Raw genomic sequence first — 19,740 nt, forward strand, 5'->3', positions numbered from 1 at the left:
ATGAGGACACCTTTTGCCTTTGTCCCAGGGCCAGGCCCCAGAAACCCCTCCATGTCCTCCTTGGGTTCCTAGGCCTGAATGGGTCTTGGTCCTGAGTGAGGGGTCTGTAGTCATGTTCAACTCCTGTCAGAAGCCTGGGGGAAGGGCAGGAGAGGGCAGAGATGGGTGTCCCAGTACTTCAGGGTTGGGAAAGGAGCTCCGGTCTTCTAGGGGGATGGATTCTCATTTGGATGAGATATCTGAAAGCCCTAGCACCTGCCTGACATGTAGTGGCGGCAGGGAGCTCAAAAAAGTCTTGTGGCCTGAATGGTGAGGACCAGAGCTGAAGCAGACAGGAAGGCCCTTAGGCTGTAGGAAGGACTTCCAGCCTAGGCAGACGACGGAGGGGCATGAAGACCGCGTCTCCCTCTGCTGGGTCTGGAGCACCCTCTGGTGGTCAGATGACTTCAGGCCGACGGAGGCCCTGGATCTGCCTTCCCCCTTCTCTGCCCCCAACACCCATTGGCCCTTCCCGCTCCCCACTCCTCAGGCTCCGACAGGGACATGAGGTGGTGCCTGGGTACTGGCTGCTTCCAGCTTCTGAGGAGTTAATTGCAAAGAACTTTTTTTATGTCCCTCTTAGGCCCTGCAGGTACCCTCTCTCTACTCTGCTCAGAGGCCGCCCAAGTTAAGGGTCAGAATGGCAGCCATTCTGGAATAGAAAGAACTCTCCAGGAGCCCAAGCTATCCTATAACAGACACAGACTTTCTTGGAGAGAGTGAGCTCCCTGTCTCTAGAGGTAGGCAAGCCCAGGCTGGGCACCCACCTAGTAGAACAGGGTATCCTAGAGGGAGGTCCATGGACACAGAGGCGTGATTTGTCACCACTAAGGTCCTTTGCCACCCTGAGGTTCTGAAATCATGAGTTAGAGGGTGAGAGAAACTTCCCAAATTCCCAGTGCACAAAAAAAGGAGTCAGAGTCCTTGGTGACGGTGGTGTTTATCACCCTCAGAGAGCCAGGCCCTGGCTCAGACTTCACCGTAACTGTGTGATGCTGTACCAGTGGATCAGCAGTCACTTGGGCGCCTCACTTGCAGGCGGAGGGGTGGCGGGGTGGGGCTGCATGAGGTTCTCCCGCTACAGGCTAGTTAGCCCACTGCTCTTCCATCTCCCCGCCGTCTACTGCCCCTCCCCCAATGCTGCCCATGGAAAGGAAGCTCCTTCCGCTCACAACTTCTTTTTTGCAGCAAGAGGGATGGGAGCTAGAAAAGAAGAACTTTCCAACGGTAGGCAGTCCTCATCTTCTAAAAGGAGAGCGTCCTCTCAAGGGCTGGAAGCAAGTTAGGCCTGAGTGTCTGGTTCTTCCACCCTCAAAGCCCCCTGGGCTTCATCCTCATGCTCCCCAGGCACCTACAGGGCAGGGGTGCAGGAGCAGGTGAAGGGGCAGCTCCAGGGGGCTGGAGACCACAGCTCAAGGGTGTACTCCAGAGGAGAACCAGCAGGTAAGGAAGGAAAGAGGCAGGGTGGAGGGTAGGAGGTGCTCACAGGAGGGAAGGGAGGGGCCGAGGGGAGAGGGCCCTGTGGGCCTGATGGGCTGCAGCTGCATCTCACCTTCCAGTAAATCTGGTCCTCGTAGCACTGAGAGTCTGGTGGGGAGCCCAGGAAGGACAGCCTCAGCAGGAACCCTGGTGGTGGTAGGGGAGGACATGTGTGATGTTTTTGCTGCCCCCATGGGGGAGGTTGCCACCCAGCGCCGCAGGGCTCAGAGGGGCTGGGAGGCGTGAGGTCAGTGTGATGCCTGGCACAGGCAGTTAACAGCTGCATTCGTCGAGCACCTACGATATGCCAGGCCCTGTGCAAAAAAGTGCCCTCCTGAGTAAGCACAGCAACCCTGCCAGGTGAATAGGATCCCTGTATTACAGAGAAGGAAGCAGGGTTCAGAGAAGTTAAGTAACTTACTCAAGTTTGCACAGTTGGTAATAGACCAAATCATGATTGTGTCGTGAACCACAGCTGCTGACCTTTCTGCGGCCTCCTATCCAGGAGGAGTGCAGAAAGTGTTTATTGAATAAATAAGTAATTGAGTGAATGAATTGAACCTTGTTTGAGAGTGAAAATCTTGAGGTGAGAGCAGAAGGGTGGGGATACTGAATCATAGGTTTTATTTTAAAAGTCAAAAGGATTAAAGCCAGACATCAGGAAGGACTGCCTGAACCAGCATCAGCGGGCAGTCTGCCTCTGTGCAAGGTGCTCCAGTCTAGCAGTGAGCCAGCGGCCCACCTCCCTCACTGCCCCGCCCCTGCCCCAGAGAAGATTGCTCAGCCTGCCCCTTCAGGGCTTCAGCCTGAGGTTGGGCTGCCCTCTAGTGGGTAGAGGGAGCAGCACAGGGAAGCCACAGAACTGGCCAGCCGGGTCCCCGCCTTCCTTTGGCACCAGGAGGGAGCAAGTACTCACCTTCTCCTCCTCACCTGGAGGAGGTTACCCCTGAACTCTGTGACCCCCCTCCACAGCCCCCGGGCACAAAGTAAATATCTGTGAGTAAAGGAATGGCAGGGGGAAGGGATCCATGGCCCTTCCTCCGGAGAACCCCCCTCCTCTGTCTTCTGCCCTCCCTGGAGCTCCTGCCAGCCCCCTACCCCCCGCCAAGGTCACTCACCTCCAAGGCTCCCGCCCACAGAGGCAAACATCAGTGTGACAAACATCCCGAAGAACTGATACATGGCCTGAGACGTGGCACTGCGCTTGCCCTCTGCCATGAGCGGAAACACGCTCACTAAGCTGCAGGGAGAGGAGGTTGTGGGGAGACAGGGATGGAGCAGGGAGCCAGGGCTGGTCAGCGCATCAGTGCATTGCATTGCATCATGTGGCGGCCAAAAGGGGCTCAAAAAGGAGCCTGCCAGGCTGAATCTCACTTCTGGGCCTTTGCTCCAGTCAGGCCCACAGCCTTGGACACCCTCCCACCCTCGTGTGCCAGCAGACACCCACATACCTTTCAAGACTCAGCTCATGGGTCACTTTTGCCCACCTTCTCTGAGCCCTGATCTGTAAAAATCGATCCTAAGAGTCATCATCTCTTACTGACCCTTTAGTAACACCACCATTGAAATCATTTGTTCAACGACCTTCTGCTGCACTTAACTGAGGACAAGGAAGGCAGTCCCCAGGTTGGTCTTGTTCACTCCAGTTTCTTCAGCTCCCAGAATACGGATGAATGAATCAATGAATGAAAATAAACACTGCTTTTTTTGTTGGTCCACAAAGGGAGGAAGAGAGTGAGGGAGGTCATTCCAGGGGGATAGTAACTCCAGTGTAGATTGCAGGGGGGACTCACCCATCTCCATAAGCTTCATGGGTGGCCAGCCCAGCCACAAGGACCCCAAGGAGGGCTCCCAGGACCCCAGGCATTCCATGAAGGTTGTGCACTCCACATGTGTCTTGGACTTTGAATTTTGACTCAAGGACGGGCTGGAGGACAGGACACCAATAATGAGTCTCATGTGCTCCTCCCACCCCGGGCCCATTGGAGGGGTGGGAGGAAAGGTGCTGAAGACCCCCTGTTCTGCCAAGCGCCCGAGAGGCATCAGTACCGTGAAGAACTTGTACCCCAGCGTGGAGACAGTCCCAGCCAGGAACCCAGCTACCAGAGCCCCAAAGGGTGTCAGCATCATTTCAGCTGATGTCCCCACCACAACCCCTCCAGCCAGTGCTGCATTCTGGATGTGGACCTAAGGGAGCACAGAAGAACACGGAGTTGGAGGCCCTTTCAGATCGTCACACCCACACCCAACTCAACCCTGTCCACCACAGTGGCACCTTCTGCTTCTGGAAGTCCCTCCGCCATCTAACTTCTACCTCTCCTGCTATTGTATCATCTCCTCATACTCTGACCTCACTGCCTCCAGTGCAGATGGAGCCCCCTGTGCCTGCACCCTTACCTGTTCCCCTGGGGAACTGGCCTTGCAGGGTCTCAGACCTCTCCTCCCCCTCCCATCCATCCCTCTGCCTCTCCCAAGGCCTCCTCCCCGTACCATGTCCAGCCGCCCATCCCCCCCGACAAGGGCTGACAAGGCGAAGGTGCTGAGGGTGCTGGCAGTCAGGGAGTAGTATGTGTTCAGGGCTGTCCGATGCTGCCCGTCCCCCAGCATAGTGGGTGCAGAGTTGAAACTAGGCCAGAAGATCCACAGGAAGATGGTCCCTAAAGGGTGTGCAGGCAGGTGGAGTGAAAAGAAGTAAGTGACCCCCACAAGGCACAAGCGCTATAACTGCAGGCAAGTCACCGACTCTCAGCAGCCTCAGTTTCCTCATCTGTAAAGTGGGGATAATAATACCTACCTCATAAAGTGAGGGATAAATGAGGTGATGCATATGAAGTGCACAGCCCATGGCCTAGAGGTACTAATGCTCAACGATGGGAGTTCTGGAAGGGTACTGGCACAAAAGGCAGCTACATGGTTGAAACCACAGAGGATTGAGATTTTTAAGTATCAGAAAAGGAAAGAAAAAAAGACAAAGGCAGCGCATGTCAGGCACGAAGTTGGGTACTTGATGGGTATCAGGAAAATAACTTGTTTCATAACCTCAACTGCCTCGTAGAGAGGGTGGACCCTGCAACATGCAGGAGAGGCCTCTGTCTGCTGAGCCCCAGCAGGGCTGGGCCCACGCATTTTGGGGTAAGAACTGGGAGGTCCATCTGCCCTGCCTGCCCCTGTGTTCCCAGGGCAGTCCTGAGGGAGACGGAGGGTGAGCCAAGGGACAAGGTGAGGGGCAGGCTGGGGACCCTGCATGGCAAGGAGGCTTGAGGGACTGCCCCTGAGTGGTCCTTGGGTGTGCCATGTAACTTCTCCCTGGCAGTCTGCAGGAAAATCTACCGTGCTCACACATGCATCCTTTGGGGAGGAGTCAAGAAGAGCCAGCTTTCCTGTCTGCAAGGAGCTGGAGGCAGAGGAGATGAGAGAATGAAAGCTTCCTGGGAAAGCACGGGAATCTTGGGGAAGCTTTTGGACTTCAAGCCAAATTTATCTGGGTCTCAAAGGGCAAGGAGACCTCAGCCAACAAGGTTCCATGTGATCTATTTCCCAACAAACCCAGAGGTGAGCAAGAAATACAAAACCAGCCTCTTTTTAATGTAATAGGCACTATTCAGTACTTCCTAGGAAAAAATAAAATATCAGTTTCCTTTCCTGACTCGTTTGTGAAGGTGGAGAGAGGAGCAGAGGCTAAGGTGGACGTAGGTGCTTAGAAGAAACAGGGGGTGGTGACAGTGCTCCCAGGTCAGAGCCTACTGCTCCCAGGGGTGACCCCTGACCTCTCCTTTCCCTGCAGATAGCGCAGGGGCTTTTGGGAAATCGGTGGGAGGACGGACCTTAAGAGGTGGGAGGCAGCAGCAGGGGCAAAGGCCTGGAGGTAAGAAATGGGGAGAAGCCAGGTCTGGCTAGAGCGAGTGAGTGTGAGGGAAGAGCCAGTGGGGAGGGAGGAGCAGAGAGAAGGGCAGCCAGGACACACAGGAGCGAAGGACCAGGCTGAGAAGCCTGGTTTCCATCTTGTGGGTGACGGGGCCCCTGGAGGGTTTTAATCAGGGATTGGTGCTTGACTTAGACAGGTCCCCGGGAATGGGTCTCGGGGCATGTGCATACCCCAGGGCTGAGTTCTAAGAACCTGTCACTGAATTATGGAGAATGAGGAGCACAGATCGCAGGGCTCTCAAAGGAGGATCCAAATGGGAAGGGAGTTCCCAGCCAGAACCCCAGGACTCCAGGCAGCATGAGACCTTGCCTGCAGATGGTCCTCTCTGGCCCAGATCACGGGCATCTGGAACTGACCCCCCACCGCATCCCACCCCATCCCACCCTCAGCAGGCCTCACCAATCATGGCAAAGAGGTCTGAATGGTAGACGGAGCCCTGGCGATGCTTGCTCTTCTCCAGCTGGGGCCTATAGAGGACCCGTGAGACGGCCAGCCCGAAGTAGGCACCAAACATGTGGATAGTCATGGAGCCTCCTGCATCCTTCACCTGGGAGGTGGAGCTGAGGTGGAGGGGCAGCCCCTGCCCCGCTCCCACTCCATGCTCTCCCCGTTCAGGGCCTGGCCCTGGCCACCCCGACCCCACCCCGTCCCCATCCAGACTCACCCCCAAGAGACTTAGGAGCACAAACTCATTGATGCCAAACAGCACCACCTCCAGCAGGGCCATGAGCAGCAGCTGAGCCGGCCCAGTCTTGCCCAGTATGGCCCCAAAGGAGATAAGTACAGCCCCAGCGCAGAAGTCAGCGTTGATCATGCTGGGGGAGTTGGGATGGGAGGGTGAGATGGGGCCAGAAACACCGGCAGCCCTTGGGGAGGGGGCAGGGGAAGAGGCAATGAGCCTACATGTCTAAGCTCTTCCCTGTGGGAAGCCAAGTCTCAGGGAGGTTCTGTGACTTGGGGAACAAAGCCCACAACAGGCAGGAAACCCAGATCTTGGGATTTCCTCTGAAAGGGCTCCTCTGAACCCTGCCCTTTCCCTTGAAGCCATCTATTCTCCCAACAGCTCTTGGGCAATAAGGGGCCTAAAGAGATGGGGAGGTGCAGCTGAGTGTGTGGGTTGAGGATGGGAGAAGAAATCGGGCAGTGACAACAGGCAGGGCACCCAAGAGGAATCAATCGATGGGTCAAAAACCTGGGTCAGGGAGCAGACTGGCTGGACTTGAGGGCTTAAGCTGGGCCCCTCGGGCAGGGGCCTCCCAGGTAGTACTGGGGGGAGCCGGGGAGGCTGCTGTTGCCCACCTCTCCACACCAACGTGGATGCAGCCGCTGTGGAAGGAGTGGAAGAAGCCCTGGACGAGCGTGGACCACTGCAGGGCAAAGGAGGCCAGGAGGAAGGTGAAGCCCAGGCTGCTGAAGCCGTAACGCTGCAGGAAGGCCATGAGGAAGCCGAAGCCCACGAAGACCATGGCGTGCACATCCTGGAAGCCTGCAGGGGGAATGCGGGGGCTGCTGTGGCTACTGCCCACCAACCAATCAGCCTCCAGTGCCCCCAGCTCTCACCAGCCAGGGCCGCCTTGAGGCTGGAGTCGAGCCTATAAATCTCCCAGGCACAGCAGGGCCTCCCAAACCCGGGCCACCTGTGAAGAGCTGGCCCACTTGGGGCAGTGGGACCCAGACCATCCCTGGGGCCTCCATGTCAGAGCAAGGGAGAAGAGCCTTCTTCTGCCCTCTTTTCTGCCCCACTCATGTGCCCTATCCCTGGGTCTCTTACAACTGATTGGCGAAAAGTCCAACCTGGGCTCCTTCCGGCTGCAGTCCCTGCCCCTCCGTGCTCAAAATTCTCTTCCCTTTCAGGCTTCTCTTCAATTTTCCCTTTCCGCTGGAAAGTCCTTCTTCATGTCTAACCTCCATCCCTCAGAATCTATACCTCTCCATTTTGAGGATTTTCTATTTTTAAAAAATAATTTACAAAACAGCTTTAAATTGTTAACAGAGATTACCTTAGGGAAAAAGAATTGAAGGGGGGCAGGGCCGCTGCGCCCCACCAACGCCAACGCAGAGGAGGCCCCTGGACTCACGCAATATGGCGACTCCGGGAAGGAGGATTTGACTCTTGAGTTTGTTTCTTTCTATAGTTTGAATATTTTAATTTTACAGATGAATTACTTGAATTCTTAAAGTGTCAATGGGGTTTCTAGGCAGGGAGATTTGGGGCCTTTTCTGTTTGCTTTCTATTCTGTACCATTGTGCATAAAAAGCCAAGCTAATAAAAATAATATACAGGAATCTTGAAAATGAGATAGATACAAATAATTTGCTTTAGTATTAATTTGTTCTGTGCCCCTCGCCGCCCCACTTGTAAACAGTTTGAAACACCCCCTGCTCCGGTGCTCGGCCAGTGCAGCTGGTCCTGCTTTCTCTGTCTTGGGTCCAGGTATATCCTGATGCCAGGCGATGTCTTCGCCTTTAATTGAGAATCACTAGAGAAAGCGTATCACGAGTGCTGTTACCACATCTGGTGTAAATAAGTTATTGAGAAACAGGGCCAACCATGACCCCAAGCTCCCTTTTTATAGCTGCACATGAGAAATTTCTCTTGGAACTTAGTGCTAGGAAATGTTACTTCCCCTGAGGAACCGATCTGCTTTCCCACATTCATGTGACAGATATTGACCAGCAGTCGTGCATCAGCCTCTGGGGATGCAGCTGTCATCAGGGCAGCCACAGTCCCTGCCTTCATGGAGCATGGAAGATGGACATCAAGAATAAGAGAAGGGGCCGGCCCGGTGGCACAGCAGTTAAGTGCGCATGTTCTGCTTTGGCAGCCCGGGTTTCACCGGTTCGGATCCCGGGTGTGGACATGGCACCGCTTGGCAAAAGCCATGCTGTGGTAGGCACCCCACGTACAAAGTAGAGGAGGATGGGCACGGATGTTAGCTCAGGGCCAGTCTTTCTCAGCAAAAAGAGGAAGATTGGCAGCAGATGTTAGCTCAGGGCTAATCTTCCTCAAAAAAAAAAAAAAAAGAATCAGAGAATAGGGGAAGAAGATTAAGAAGTACAACTTCCAGTTATGAAATAAATGGGTCACGGGGATGCAGTGTACAGCATGGGGAATATAGTCAATAATATTGTAATAACTCGGTGTGATGACAGATGGTGGCTGGACTTATCGTGGTGATCATTTTGTAATGTATAAAAATACCGAGTCACTATGTTGTACATCTAAAACTAATATGGTATTGTCTGTCAATTATAATTCAATTTAAAAAACCAAAAGATTCAAAGAATTGCGTATGCAAATATGCAATTGGTTCTGATGAGAACACATAATTGATCATATTTCCCTTTTCTCTTGGCTGCCTGGAAGCTCGGAGCTACACAGGAACCTCAACTGTAACAAATATAGGCGCTCACAGTGTCCATTATTTGTGTTCTGCTTCCCTGCTTTTCTTTTCTTATACACATTTTTTTTACTGTAAATGACCTGAAATCTCTCGTAGAAAGAGGCAGATCATAAAGAAAAAAAAATCATGGTCACCTTTTTTGTTTAACCTGAAGAAGCATCAACAAGCCAAAAATTTATTGTTCAAATTTAGAATGCAACCGATAACTCCGAGAGAAGGAAACTGTAATGCTTTTTTGTTCTGTATACGGGCTGATAGGAAATGAGTCTGCAAGCCCCTGGCAGAGGGTTGGGCGTGTGCTGGAACTGGAGGTCTGCGGCTCAGCTGCCAGCCCCAGCAGCCAAGAGTGAGGCCAGTGGGCCTCACTAACTATCCCCAACACTGTGCCACTTCTCCAGCCCTACCCACTCCCCAGTCACCCAGATCTCTCTTTAAACCCAAAAGAAAAGGAGAAGCATCTCTTAGAACTCAGCCCGCAGCCTAAGTTCTTTTAGGCCTCACTGCCTGGTTTCTTTTCTCCTTGTGCAAACAGTAAAGGGGATGCCATGTCTGTTGTTTCGCTCAAGGACAGAGAGATAACCAAGGGCACTGCATCGCAGGGCTCTGTGCCCATGACATGCCAAAACCGCTCCAGAACTTGTCTTAAATGGCAATAATGTTTATATTTCCCACCTCGGGTTTATTTGGAATCAAAATTCAATCCCTTGGCCTTTCAAGTAGAACATAAACATCAAGAAATTGCCGTCGCTGAGGAACATTCCACGCAGACACTCTCCATGGGCTGAGGTGGGCGTCCTGTTCCACCCCCACCTACCCCAGGCACCCTTGGTTGGAGAGAAGATAAAACCCCTCCAGAGCCACCTACTGCCCTCCCTCCTTCCCTTCCCGCCCCACCCCAACCCCACTAGATGGCTCCCCAACAAGACAAGACTGTGGGACAAGGGAACAGTTAACGCTGGGGCTTTAGCAGCTGACAGCTGGATTTAAATCCCAGCCCCCCCCGCTTTCTGACTGTGTAACCTTGGATGAATTACTTAACCTCTCTGAGCCTCAGTTTCCTCATCTGTAAAGTGGGGATATAAAATATGAGGAGCAGAGAAAAGGAAGTGGTGAGCTGGGGACACCATGTCCCCCCACCACACTCTATTCCCACCCGCCTTGAAGAAGGCAGAGGGGCTGACTTCTCCTAGCAGAGGCCACGAACCACCCTGATCCCAGTCACACCCCCTCCCCCACCTCTTACAAGAAGATCCTGAGTCCATTTATCTTAAGTCTCTCTCCCTGTAAGTAAGGTCTTGGAGGCGTATAGAAAAGGACCCGTCCAGATCTTTTTCTTAGAAGCCTTTCTCATGTTCACGTCTGTGGCCCCTATAACCCTAGTCTTTCTCCCTCTTTCTCATTTTCCATTACTTTCCTCGTGGGATAAGAGGCTTGTGATGTGGGGGAAAGGCCACAGATGAGTCAAGAGACCTGGTTCTCGCCTGGCTAACTTGCTGTGTGATCTTGGGCAGTCACACGACCTCTCTAGCTCTCTCTCCACATCTGAGAAGAGTGGACCAGATGGGCTCCGAGGGCCCTTCCCACAGAGATAAAAGACAGACCCTCAGAGCAGCCAGGCCCTTGGCATTGGCCAGTCCCACAGCTCAACAACAGCTGCAGAACTCCCTTTCATCTCCCAAATCCAAGGGCAGTGGCTACACCCTCCTCTGGCCCTGACCCCTGCCCCTGGACACAGGGACAGGTGAAAACCTGGCTCATCAAAGCCCCAGGCTCCAGGGCCGTCACACCTCCCTCCTCCCCAACCTACCCCCACACCAGGGTCCCAAGTCCACAGGGATAGAAACCGAGGGCAGAAAAAGGGGTAGGATTCCCACCGCGATTCCGCTGACTGTGGTCCGGGGACGGAGAGCTGCGCGTCCGAGGAGAGCCCTCCATTGCAGCAGAGGGGCGAGGGGTTGCGAGGTTTCAGGAGGACTTTGAAACACCCAGGGCTCGGAAGCCTTGAGTAAGGCCCAAATCGGGGCTCGTGGCAGGCAGCCAGGTCAGACTCTTGGGCAAGAGCTTACTTCTCTCAGCCTGTGGACTGTTTCCTCCCAACTCCCTATCTCTCTGGACAAATGCATGACCCCAAGAGTCTGCCCTCCCAGCTCTGTGGCTCTGGCTTTGATCCCAGCTTCTAGGGTTCACCTCGTCCAGCCAGGGCTGGGGTGAAATTTGGGGAGGGAGGAGCTGAAGCCCCCTCTGCCCAGGATGGCTGGGGATCTGGTGCTTCACGCCCAGGTCCAAGCCTGCACCTCACCCTCTATATCCTCAGCATTGTGAGCTTCATTTTGTTGGGGTTGGGGCTGGGAAAGGCTCAGGTGGGGAGAACCTGCCGCCAGCTCTGTACACAAAAAGCAGGGTAATAACAGCCTGGGATTTTTTATGGGAGATTCTCACACTCTGGACCTTGTTTGAATGTATACCCTTCAGACTGAGGCATCCTTCTCCCCATTGCCCAGATGGGGAAAACTGAGGCTTAGGAAAGACCTGCCCAAGCATTTGTGATGAAGTCTGGGAGATCTGGTGTCCTTGGTCCCAGGGGCCCAGGCGGGGGCCCCCAATCTTGAGGGAGAGCCTGTGTCCCCAGCAGAGGGCAGGGGTTAACCCTCCCCTTCCTAGGCCTTGTCAGCAGGCAAATGAACTGTGGTGCAAGGAGCTTAGGATGCCTGAGTCCTAGTTCCAGCTCGGTAACTCACATGATGGGCCATCACAGGCAAGTCACAACCCCTTTGAGCCTCAGCTTCCTCCCCTGTGAAATGGGTGATGACCTGCCATGCCTCCTTCTCAGGGCTGGGGCTGCTGCTCTGTGGTTGGCTGGTAGGTAGCTGCATCATTTTCTCTCTGATTCTGGAAGGGCCAGCTTTAGGGGACTGGGGAAGAAATGTCTGAGCCCCACAGTCTTGGCTGCCTTCATAGCTAATACCCACCATTACCACCTCCTGCACCCCCCTTACGACCTGCCTTGCCCAGAAGGATTCGCTTTCCGGTGGTCAGGGCAGAGGCCCTAGGAAAGGTAGTCTCTGGAACAGCCCAGCAAAGCCCAATTAGGCCAACTGTGGGGTGGGACAGGGGAGCAGTTAAAGTTGGGGCTTCAGATCCGGGTTCTAATTCCAGCTCTCTCCATTCTCACAACGTGACCCTGAACTTAATCTTTCTGAGCCTCAGTTTCCCCATCTTTGTCTACTTCATAGACTAAATGAGATAATGCATGTGCCGCCCTCAGCATAGTACCCAGAACATGGCAGACACCAGAGAAAGGGTGTGATTATAAATCTGGGGCACCTTCTTCTCAGAGCGAGAGCGTTGCCCACCTAGTGGTAGATCTGGGCACCCAAGTGTTCCCTCCCAAGACAACGGGGAGCTTGGGGTCTTTGCTCCTCGCACGCCCTCACCCGCACTCACTTGGGTAGCGAAAGTAAAATTCATTGTCCGCATTACTGTGGTTGCCCCAGTGCCAGAGGGCCGCGTCGGTTTCCTGGTCGTAGCGGACAAAGACCGCAAAGAGGATGGTGGTGGCGCCCTGGAGGAAGAGACACAGTAGGGGCAGCTGCAGTCGCCGGCCCGCGGCGCAGCGGGGGGACCTGGCCATGGGACAGAGGCTGCGTGCGACGCTCCTGCTCCGGCTCGGGCTCTGGGCGCGAGTCGCGGGGCAGACGCTCCCGGAGCGGGCCGGGCAGGTTTCACAGGGGCCAGGCCCCGCCCACCTGAGCCAGGCCCCGCCCACCGGGGCCCGCCCACGCGGAGCTTACCCTCAGCTCCAGGCCCCAGCCCCGGGAGGTGGGACTGAGCGGAAAAGGGGTGGAGGGGTGGAGGGGTGGAGGGGTGTGGGGGGGCCAGGGCCTGGGCCCGAGGCCTGAGATGGGGTAAGGACTGGGAAGGGAGGGGGCCTTCGGACCCCCGGCCCCCCTACTCCTCCCCACCCCCTCCCAGTTCCCCAAGTCCTGTCTCCCACAGCCACTGAGCCGGCGCTGTTGCTGTTGGCACAGGTCCTTGGAAATGACTCTGGAAAGGCACCTTGTGTCCTGCGATGCTGGGGCACAGCTCCGGGACCCATTGTGGGGGAGTTGGGGGGAGACCCGCTTCCTCAAACATAGCGTTAGTTTAGGGAGTGTTTCCAGGGAATAAGAGGCCCTTAAAAACCGGCCTGGCCCCTCCAGGGTTAACACAAGAGAGAGGTGTTTTCCCAATCTTTTGGATTGGGTTCCAATTTTTTGTGTTCTCAATCTTTTTCCGAAAAAGCCAGATGGAGGACGGAGATGAAGAGATGGCTCACCAGGCCGGCTCTCCACGCATTGATGTTTAACCTGCCTGCGGGAGTCAAAGCCAAGCAGAAGGGTCCTCATCCCACTCAGAGCCTCCTCCGCAGGCTCCCCACCCCCAGTCTGCACCCCACCACAGTGCAGCAGGCTAGGCAGGGGCTGCACTGACACCTGGGTTCCCTGCACTGCCCAGTGTGGCTGTGAGAGGGCTGGGCTGCCTCCGCAGCTGAAAGAAGGGAAGCTAGATGGAAGGAGGGTCTTCTCAGTTAGGAGTCAAGAGTCCCTTCTTACACAAGCAAGATTTGCACCCACTGGGGTCCTGGTAGGCAGAAGGCCAGGAGATAGACGGTTCCTGAGCACTTACTGTGAGCCAGGCTTTGGAGATGAACCAGATAACCCCTCCCTCCAGGAGCCACTGTTTCCAGTTGGGAGACAGACACTTAGGAGGGAATTTAGCTACCATCGGGGTAAATGTGTGATCCCAGGAAGTACAGAGCCTGTGGGGACCCAGGAGGAGAGACTGCAGAACCCACAGGAGTGGGGGTGAAGGAGTGGACAGAGATGGAAAATTGCTTCCTGGGAGGTAATGTCTGCAGGTAGTCTAGAAGGACAACCTAGAAACTGGGCAAGCAAAGAAAGAAGAGGGGGCATTTCAGGAAAGGGACAAGCATAGATAGAAGCCTGGCCGTGTGAGTGTCCAGTGTGTCCAGGAACTAAGGCTGGGGGTTGAGAATCTAGAAAGGCTTTGAAGGCCCTGTCGAGGCACATGGCTTCTCCCCACTGAGAGCTGGGCCACTGGAGGCTCTAAATCGGTTGAGGACCTGGCACTACGGGTTCTGACCCCTGCAGGCCACCAGGGGCTTCAAAGAAGGAAAGCTGAAGGCCAGTCTCATGGGGTGGGTGGGAGGGGAGGCCTTCTGTCTACACTGCTGCCCAGCCTAGCCCCACCTGTCTGAGGGGGCTGTTGAGTGGGAGGGGCTTGTGGGTGTTGGCAAAGATGTCCCAATCGCCTGCCTGAAGGAAGAGCTGCCATTCCCAGGGGATGTGGCCCAGGCTCAGAGAGGCCAGCCACTTTCCAAAGCAGGTGCAGGACGGGGCTCCTCCTAGGAACAGAGCTTGCCTCTTCTCAGGAATGGACAGGGACAGGGGTGACAGTGGAGTCCCTGACCCTCCTCCTTGCTTCTCCTTCTGCCCATTCCCCAGTTCACCTCCTCCTCACCTCCCCTCATGGGCTTGAGCTTACAGTATGCACTCTGGGGGACAGTTGGATTCTAGGTGTCTAGCTTCCTGACCTACGTGCCCAACCAGGCAGGCCGGGCGGGGTGGGGGTCAGCCTCTGGGTAGCTGCCTGTGGTAGCTCTGCTCCTAGCAGGCCAAACAGACTTTCTGGCCCTCAGTGGCCCCTGGCTCCTGGCCCACAGGCTCTCTGTCACTACTTGGTCAACAGGAAGGCTGTTTTCTAGCTCCTTCTAGGGGTGGGGGAGATGGCTGGTCAGCAGCCTTTGGATAACGATTCTTGGATAATTCACCATCTGGAGTATCCCCCCCAGGTCCAGTCCTATGCCCCAGAGACACAGCCTGCCTCCTGAGCTGGAAACTGGGGATGGAAGGTCAGAGATTGAGTAGACCCCAGGCCAGGCAGGGTGGGAGCTGGTTACAGAGTCAGGGGCTCCTCCGAAGAGGTCTGGGGTGGATGGAGGAATGTGAGATGGAGCCCCTCATTCCATCAGAGCTTCCAGGGTCAGAGAAGGCAGCGGAGCATGCAAACTTAACCACTTGGCCACGGGGCTGGCCCCCATTCATTCATCTTTACTGGATGACTTCAGGCAAGTTATTGAGCCCTTTCTGAGTCTCAGTTTCCATATCTATAGGAGTAATAACATTCCCTTTGTGGAATTGTTATGAGGATTCCAAATAATTGATGTAGAGTGCTGGCATTTTCATACGCATTCAACAGATATGGTGATTATTATTATTCTGATTGGCTGATCAGAGAAGGCAAATGACTCTGACTCCAACACACGTGGCATCTTTGAGGACAGGAAAGGGTGGAGGGACAGACAACACAGTCTTGATGATCTCCTGTCATCGGCTGGAGACAGCGAACAGCAGGGACCCAGGGCCAAGGCCATCAGACCAGCAGCCCCAGTGACATAACAACTCTTGAAGAGAGGAGATTTTGGGAAAGGCAGAGCCTTCCTTCATTCAACAAACATATATTGAGCACCTGCTGTGCTAGATGCTGGAAATCCAATGGAATAAGATACAGCCTCTGCCAAGGATGGGGGGCTCCCTCTGGGAGGGATATGAATGAATAGGCAGGTGATTACACTGCAGAGGGCTATAATGGGAGAGACAGGTCCTGTGGGGACCCAGCCTGTGGTGGGGGTGATCAGGGAAGGCTTCCCGGAGGAAATGACGCTTACCTTGAGATCTGGCCTAATTTCACAACTGGGGTGGAGACGGGGGATTTCTTTTTGTCTAACACTCTGGCATGAAAATAGAAAAGAGGTTCTACAGTACTAGAGAGCTGCTCACTGCCCATTTTCTGGGGGTGGACAAAACCCAGACCTCAGTTTCTCCTGAAATCCACAGCCACTGCAACACTGTGCAAAATATAGTTGTATTTACATACATGGCATGGTAAAAATTCAATACGGCCTTTTCTTTCCAGAACTTTGCCAGATTCACATCCGTGTAAAACACTGTCAGAATCAGATGACTTTTTTTTGTTAAGCTTTCTTCATCTGTAAGATAAAAAATGACAGTACCTAAAAAAAAGTTGGTCAAAAGGCAATGATCTCCAACCAAAAATTTTTCTCATTCACTTAACACATTTTGTTCGCATTCCTGCTATGTGCCAGGTACTGTGCTAGGTTCTGGGGGAATATCCCCACACTACGTCTTTACCCAACGGAACGGTGCACACTGCTCTCAGGATGCCAAGATGGACAAGATGCAGGCTCAGTTCCTAAGGCTGACAACAGCCCTGTGGCAGTGGTACAATTCGGTGATACCATTCTTGCGTGTCCTGTTGGGGGTCTGCAGTCAGTTCCTTACCAGTAAAAGTTGTGAATGACAGCAAAGAGCAGAAGGTAAGAGCATGGCTTCAGAATGAGAAGGACATAAGTGAGAGTCCCAGCTCCTCCAAAAGAGGTTTTGGATAAATTGCTTCCCATGCTTTGAACCTCAGTTTCCTCATCTGTTGCATGGAGATAATAATAGTACTTACTCCACAGGGGTCCTTGTGAGGATTAATGTCCACAAAGCCCATGACATGTGGTACGTCTTCAGTAGCCTGAGTCATGGTTATTACTGTTGTTAATAAGGAAACAGGTAAATAAATGGTATGGCTATTTCTTTTTTTCCCTTCGATTCCTCCTGCTATTGGCCTTAGGAGAACTTTGTTAACTGCTGGGGACATAAGAAAACTGACCTCAGTCCTTAGTTTTGAAAATAAAAAGAAGTGTGGTCAGTTAACTTCCAAGTGCCTGACTGGGACCCCTTAAGAGAAAAGCCGGGAGGGAACCCAGGGGGCGGTGGGCCTGCTTCTAGGAATGAGTCACATAGATGTGACTGCAGTTAAAGGGTGTGGGGTAGGGGGGAGTGTGAGAAGCTGCATCCTCACCTCCCACCCCAGCTTCTTTTCTCAGTTCTCCCAAGGGTTCCACCACCACACTGAATCAACCACAAAACCACACTCCACCCTGGACAAGCCAGGAAAGCTGGCTCACGTCCTACCGCTCCCCTCTGCCAGGAGCTATTGTCCAGGCATCCTGGGATTGGATCCTCGCTCCCTTTCCTAGGCCTGCCCCTGTGTCCCCTCCCTGCCTTCCCCAATCGTGAGTGACATTTTTTGATGAATGCCTCTCTCCTCTGGAAAGGGAGCAACTGAATAGCAATGCTGTTTGCTGTTTGACGTGGGACAGAACCATCGTAAAGGCAGGAGGCACACTTTCTCTGCCCTGGGCCTAGTGAGAGACCTGGCACAGCAGGGCGGGAGCAGCCAGGATAAAGGCAGTGAGATGGGTCCCTAAGGTTTGACAAGAGCTGCTGGCTCTGAGTGATCAGACTGGGCTGTGAACACAGGAGAATTTAGCCCCCTCTAGTGACATTTAGGCACGTGGGCTGCCTGCTCTGCATCTCCATCCTGCAGCCCTGCTAGCAATCCAAGCTCTCCAGACAAAGGGGAGAATGTGAGAGCTGAGGCTTTCAATGCTGTTAAGCAGAGTCAGAACCATTCAGCCGCTCGGTTCATAGCTATTAATTGAACCATACATTGCAAGGTCAAGCAGGCCCTGCTTTCAACCCTGAGGAACAACAGTGGACAAACAGACATTGTCCTTGCCCTCATGGGGCTGCTATCCTAGTGGAGGAGACACACAATAAACACAGATGTATAAAACGTCATAAGAGGTTTGAAGAAAACAAACCTGAGTGAGAGGATGGAGTGACAGGGGTGCTATCAGACTGGATTGCTAGGGAAGGAAGTGAGAGAGGGGATCTTACAGACTCTGAGGTGGAGGGAACAGCAAATGTGCTGCCCCTGAGGTGGAACAGCCAGGAGGGCAGTCTGGCTAAAGTGCGCTGAGCAGTGGGGGCAGTGCAGAGAGGAGAGTGGCGGGCACCAGCACACGTAGGGTTCAAGGCTGTGGTAAGGAGTTTGGACGTTACTGTAAGGATTATATGGAGCATTGGAAGGGTCAAGAGCAGAGGAATAATATGATCTCATCTATTATTTTAAAGGCTTCCTCTGGCTGCCTGGGGAGCACGGACTGTAGGCGTGAGTGGAAGCAGATGACCAGGTGAGAGGCCACTGCAACAATGCAGGCAAGAGCCGACAGTAGTAACAGTGGAGAAGGCGAGAAGCAGGCAGGTTCTGGAGCTACTTAGAAGGCAGGACCGACAGTGTTTCCTGAAGGCTTGGATCTGGGGTGAGAGAAGAAGGAGTAGCTATGGACTGAACTGTGTCCCCCTCTAATTCCTATGTGAAAGCACTAACCCCCATTGTGATGGTATTTGGAGGTAGGGCCTTTGAGAGCTAATTACGTTGGGATGAGGTCATGAGAGTGGCCCCTCATGATGGGATTAGTACCCTTATAAGAAGAGATTCCAGAGAGCTTCCTCTTTCTCTCTCTCATTCTCTCTGTCTCTCTGCCATGTAAGGACACAGCAAGAAGGTGGTTTTCTGCAAGCCAGGAAGAGAGCTCTTACCAGAACCAGACGGTGCTGGTAGTCTGAGCTTGGACTTCCAGCCTCTAGAACTGTGAGAAGATAAGTTTCTGTAGTTTAAGCCATCCAGTCTACGGGGTTTTGTTATGGCAGCCCGAGCAAACTAAGACAGAAGTCAAGGATGGTATCTGGGTTTTGGTGGAATGGTGATGCCATTTGCCAAGCAGGGAGCACTAAGGGAGGAGCAGGCCCAGGGGCAATCAGGAGTTCTACTTCCAGATAAACAGTTTGAGATGTCCACATGGAGATGTCGAAAAGACAGTCAGATACACGAGTCCAGAGTTCAGGAGAGAGATCTGTGCTCAGGATGGAAAATTGGGAGTCGACAGTGTAGAGCTGTCATTTAGTCATGAGACTGAGTGAGATCGACCCAAAAATGAGTAGAGAAAGAGAAGAAAAAAGGGGGCACCCTAACACTTAGAGATCAGGAAGAGAAGAGGGCCCAGTGAAGGAGCTCGAGAAGGAGCAACCTGTGAGACAGGAGGCAAATCAGGAGAGGGTGGGCAAGCCCATGTGAAACGAGCGGATCAAGAAGGGGAGGACCGGGACTGAGAACTGCCCGCTGGGTTTGACAAGGCGGTGGGTCTGGAGATCTTGACTCAAGCTGTCACAGTGGGCTGGCGGCGATAAACGCCTCATGGAAGTGGCTTCAAGAGAGAATGGGAGGAGAGAAGGGGAAACAGTGAGTAAAATCGTCCCTTTGGAGGAGTGCTGCTCCAAGGAGAACAGAGAAATGGGGCTGTAGATGGAGAGGTATGAGAGGGCCAAGGAATTTTTTTCTTTTTTTAATAATAGGAGATATTTTCGCAGCTAGTTAACAGACTAAGGGAAATACAACTAGTCCTGAAAGAAATCAGATGAAAACAAACAAGAAAGAAACTAGAATGAAAAATACAGTGTCGAGTACTGGTGCCCGTGCTCTTTGCCATCATGTGGAGAATAGCCAAGAAATACTTCTGAGCTGGTAAAATGCTAGCATTTATCGAAACCATTGTTCACAACCCTACTTACAGAACAGATGAGAGTAATGAAGACTCATCAGCAGAAGTGTTGGAGGAAAACATATTCTGAGCAGTTTACATGTGGCAGCATGAGTTATGGGCCTAAAATCTTTAAATCCTAGTGACAAATTTGGGGATTAAGTAGCAAAGGCTTAAATCTCGCACAGCTTCCCCAAATCCTAAAGGACGCTTATAACACACCATGTAGGAAGACGTAGTGCCATTGAAAATCCTCAGGAAATATTTCTATTCCTTGAAGCAGCTGAGGAGGAAAGTAACTTCTGAACGGAAAGAAACTGTGAAGATAAATAAGCCCCTTGGTGGCTCTGGGAGAAGATTCAGCTCGAGTGGAGAGAGTG

At 53.3% G+C, this 19,740-nt stretch overlaps 1 protein-coding gene across 2 annotated transcripts; it reads right to left on the reverse strand.

Moving 5' to 3' along the window:
* Window positions 1-960: 960 nt before the first annotated feature.
* On the reverse strand, window positions 961-12,542 carry RHBG (Rh family B glycoprotein). Of its 2 annotated transcripts, none has more exons than XM_046683205.1 (10): window positions 12,292-12,542; window positions 6,743-6,929; window positions 6,108-6,309; window positions 5,843-5,990; window positions 4,009-4,175; window positions 3,568-3,705; window positions 3,312-3,445; window positions 2,637-2,758; window positions 1,592-1,665; window positions 961-1,390 (listed from the first exon to the last, which is right to left on the reverse strand). In XM_046683205.1, exons 1-10 carry the CDS (start codon window positions 12,476-12,478, stop codon window positions 1,322-1,324), a joined length of 1,428 nt encoding a protein of 475 aa, XP_046539161.1. In that variant the 5' UTR covers window positions 12,479-12,542; the 3' UTR covers window positions 961-1,321. The 2 variants fall into 2 exon arrangements, with proteins under 2 accessions (XP_046539161.1, XP_046539162.1); XM_046683206.1 differs by having other exon boundaries at window positions 6,108-6,258; window positions 12,292-12,541.
* Between the last annotated feature and the right edge of the window lie 7,198 nt (window positions 12,543-19,740).

The sequence above is a fragment of the Equus quagga genome, chromosome 13 (genome assembly GCF_021613505.1).
Source record: "Equus quagga isolate Etosha38 chromosome 13, UCLA_HA_Equagga_1.0, whole genome shotgun sequence".
Classification (NCBI taxonomy): Eukaryota; Metazoa; Chordata; class Mammalia; order Perissodactyla; family Equidae; genus Equus; species Equus quagga.

Coding starts and splice junctions, on each gene's coding strand:
- RHBG (XM_046683205.1), bottom strand. CDS start 12,478: ATGGCCAGGTCCCCCCGCTGCGCCGCGGGCCGGCGACTGCAGCTGCCC. Junction 4,176..5,842: donor AGACCTCTTTGCCATGATTG/GTGAGGCCTGCT, acceptor CACACCCTTTAG/GGACCATCTTCCTGTGGATC. Junction 1,666..2,636: donor TGTGGGCGGGAGCCTTGGAG/GTGAGTGACCTT, acceptor TACCACCACCAG/GGTTCCTGCTGAGGCTGTCC.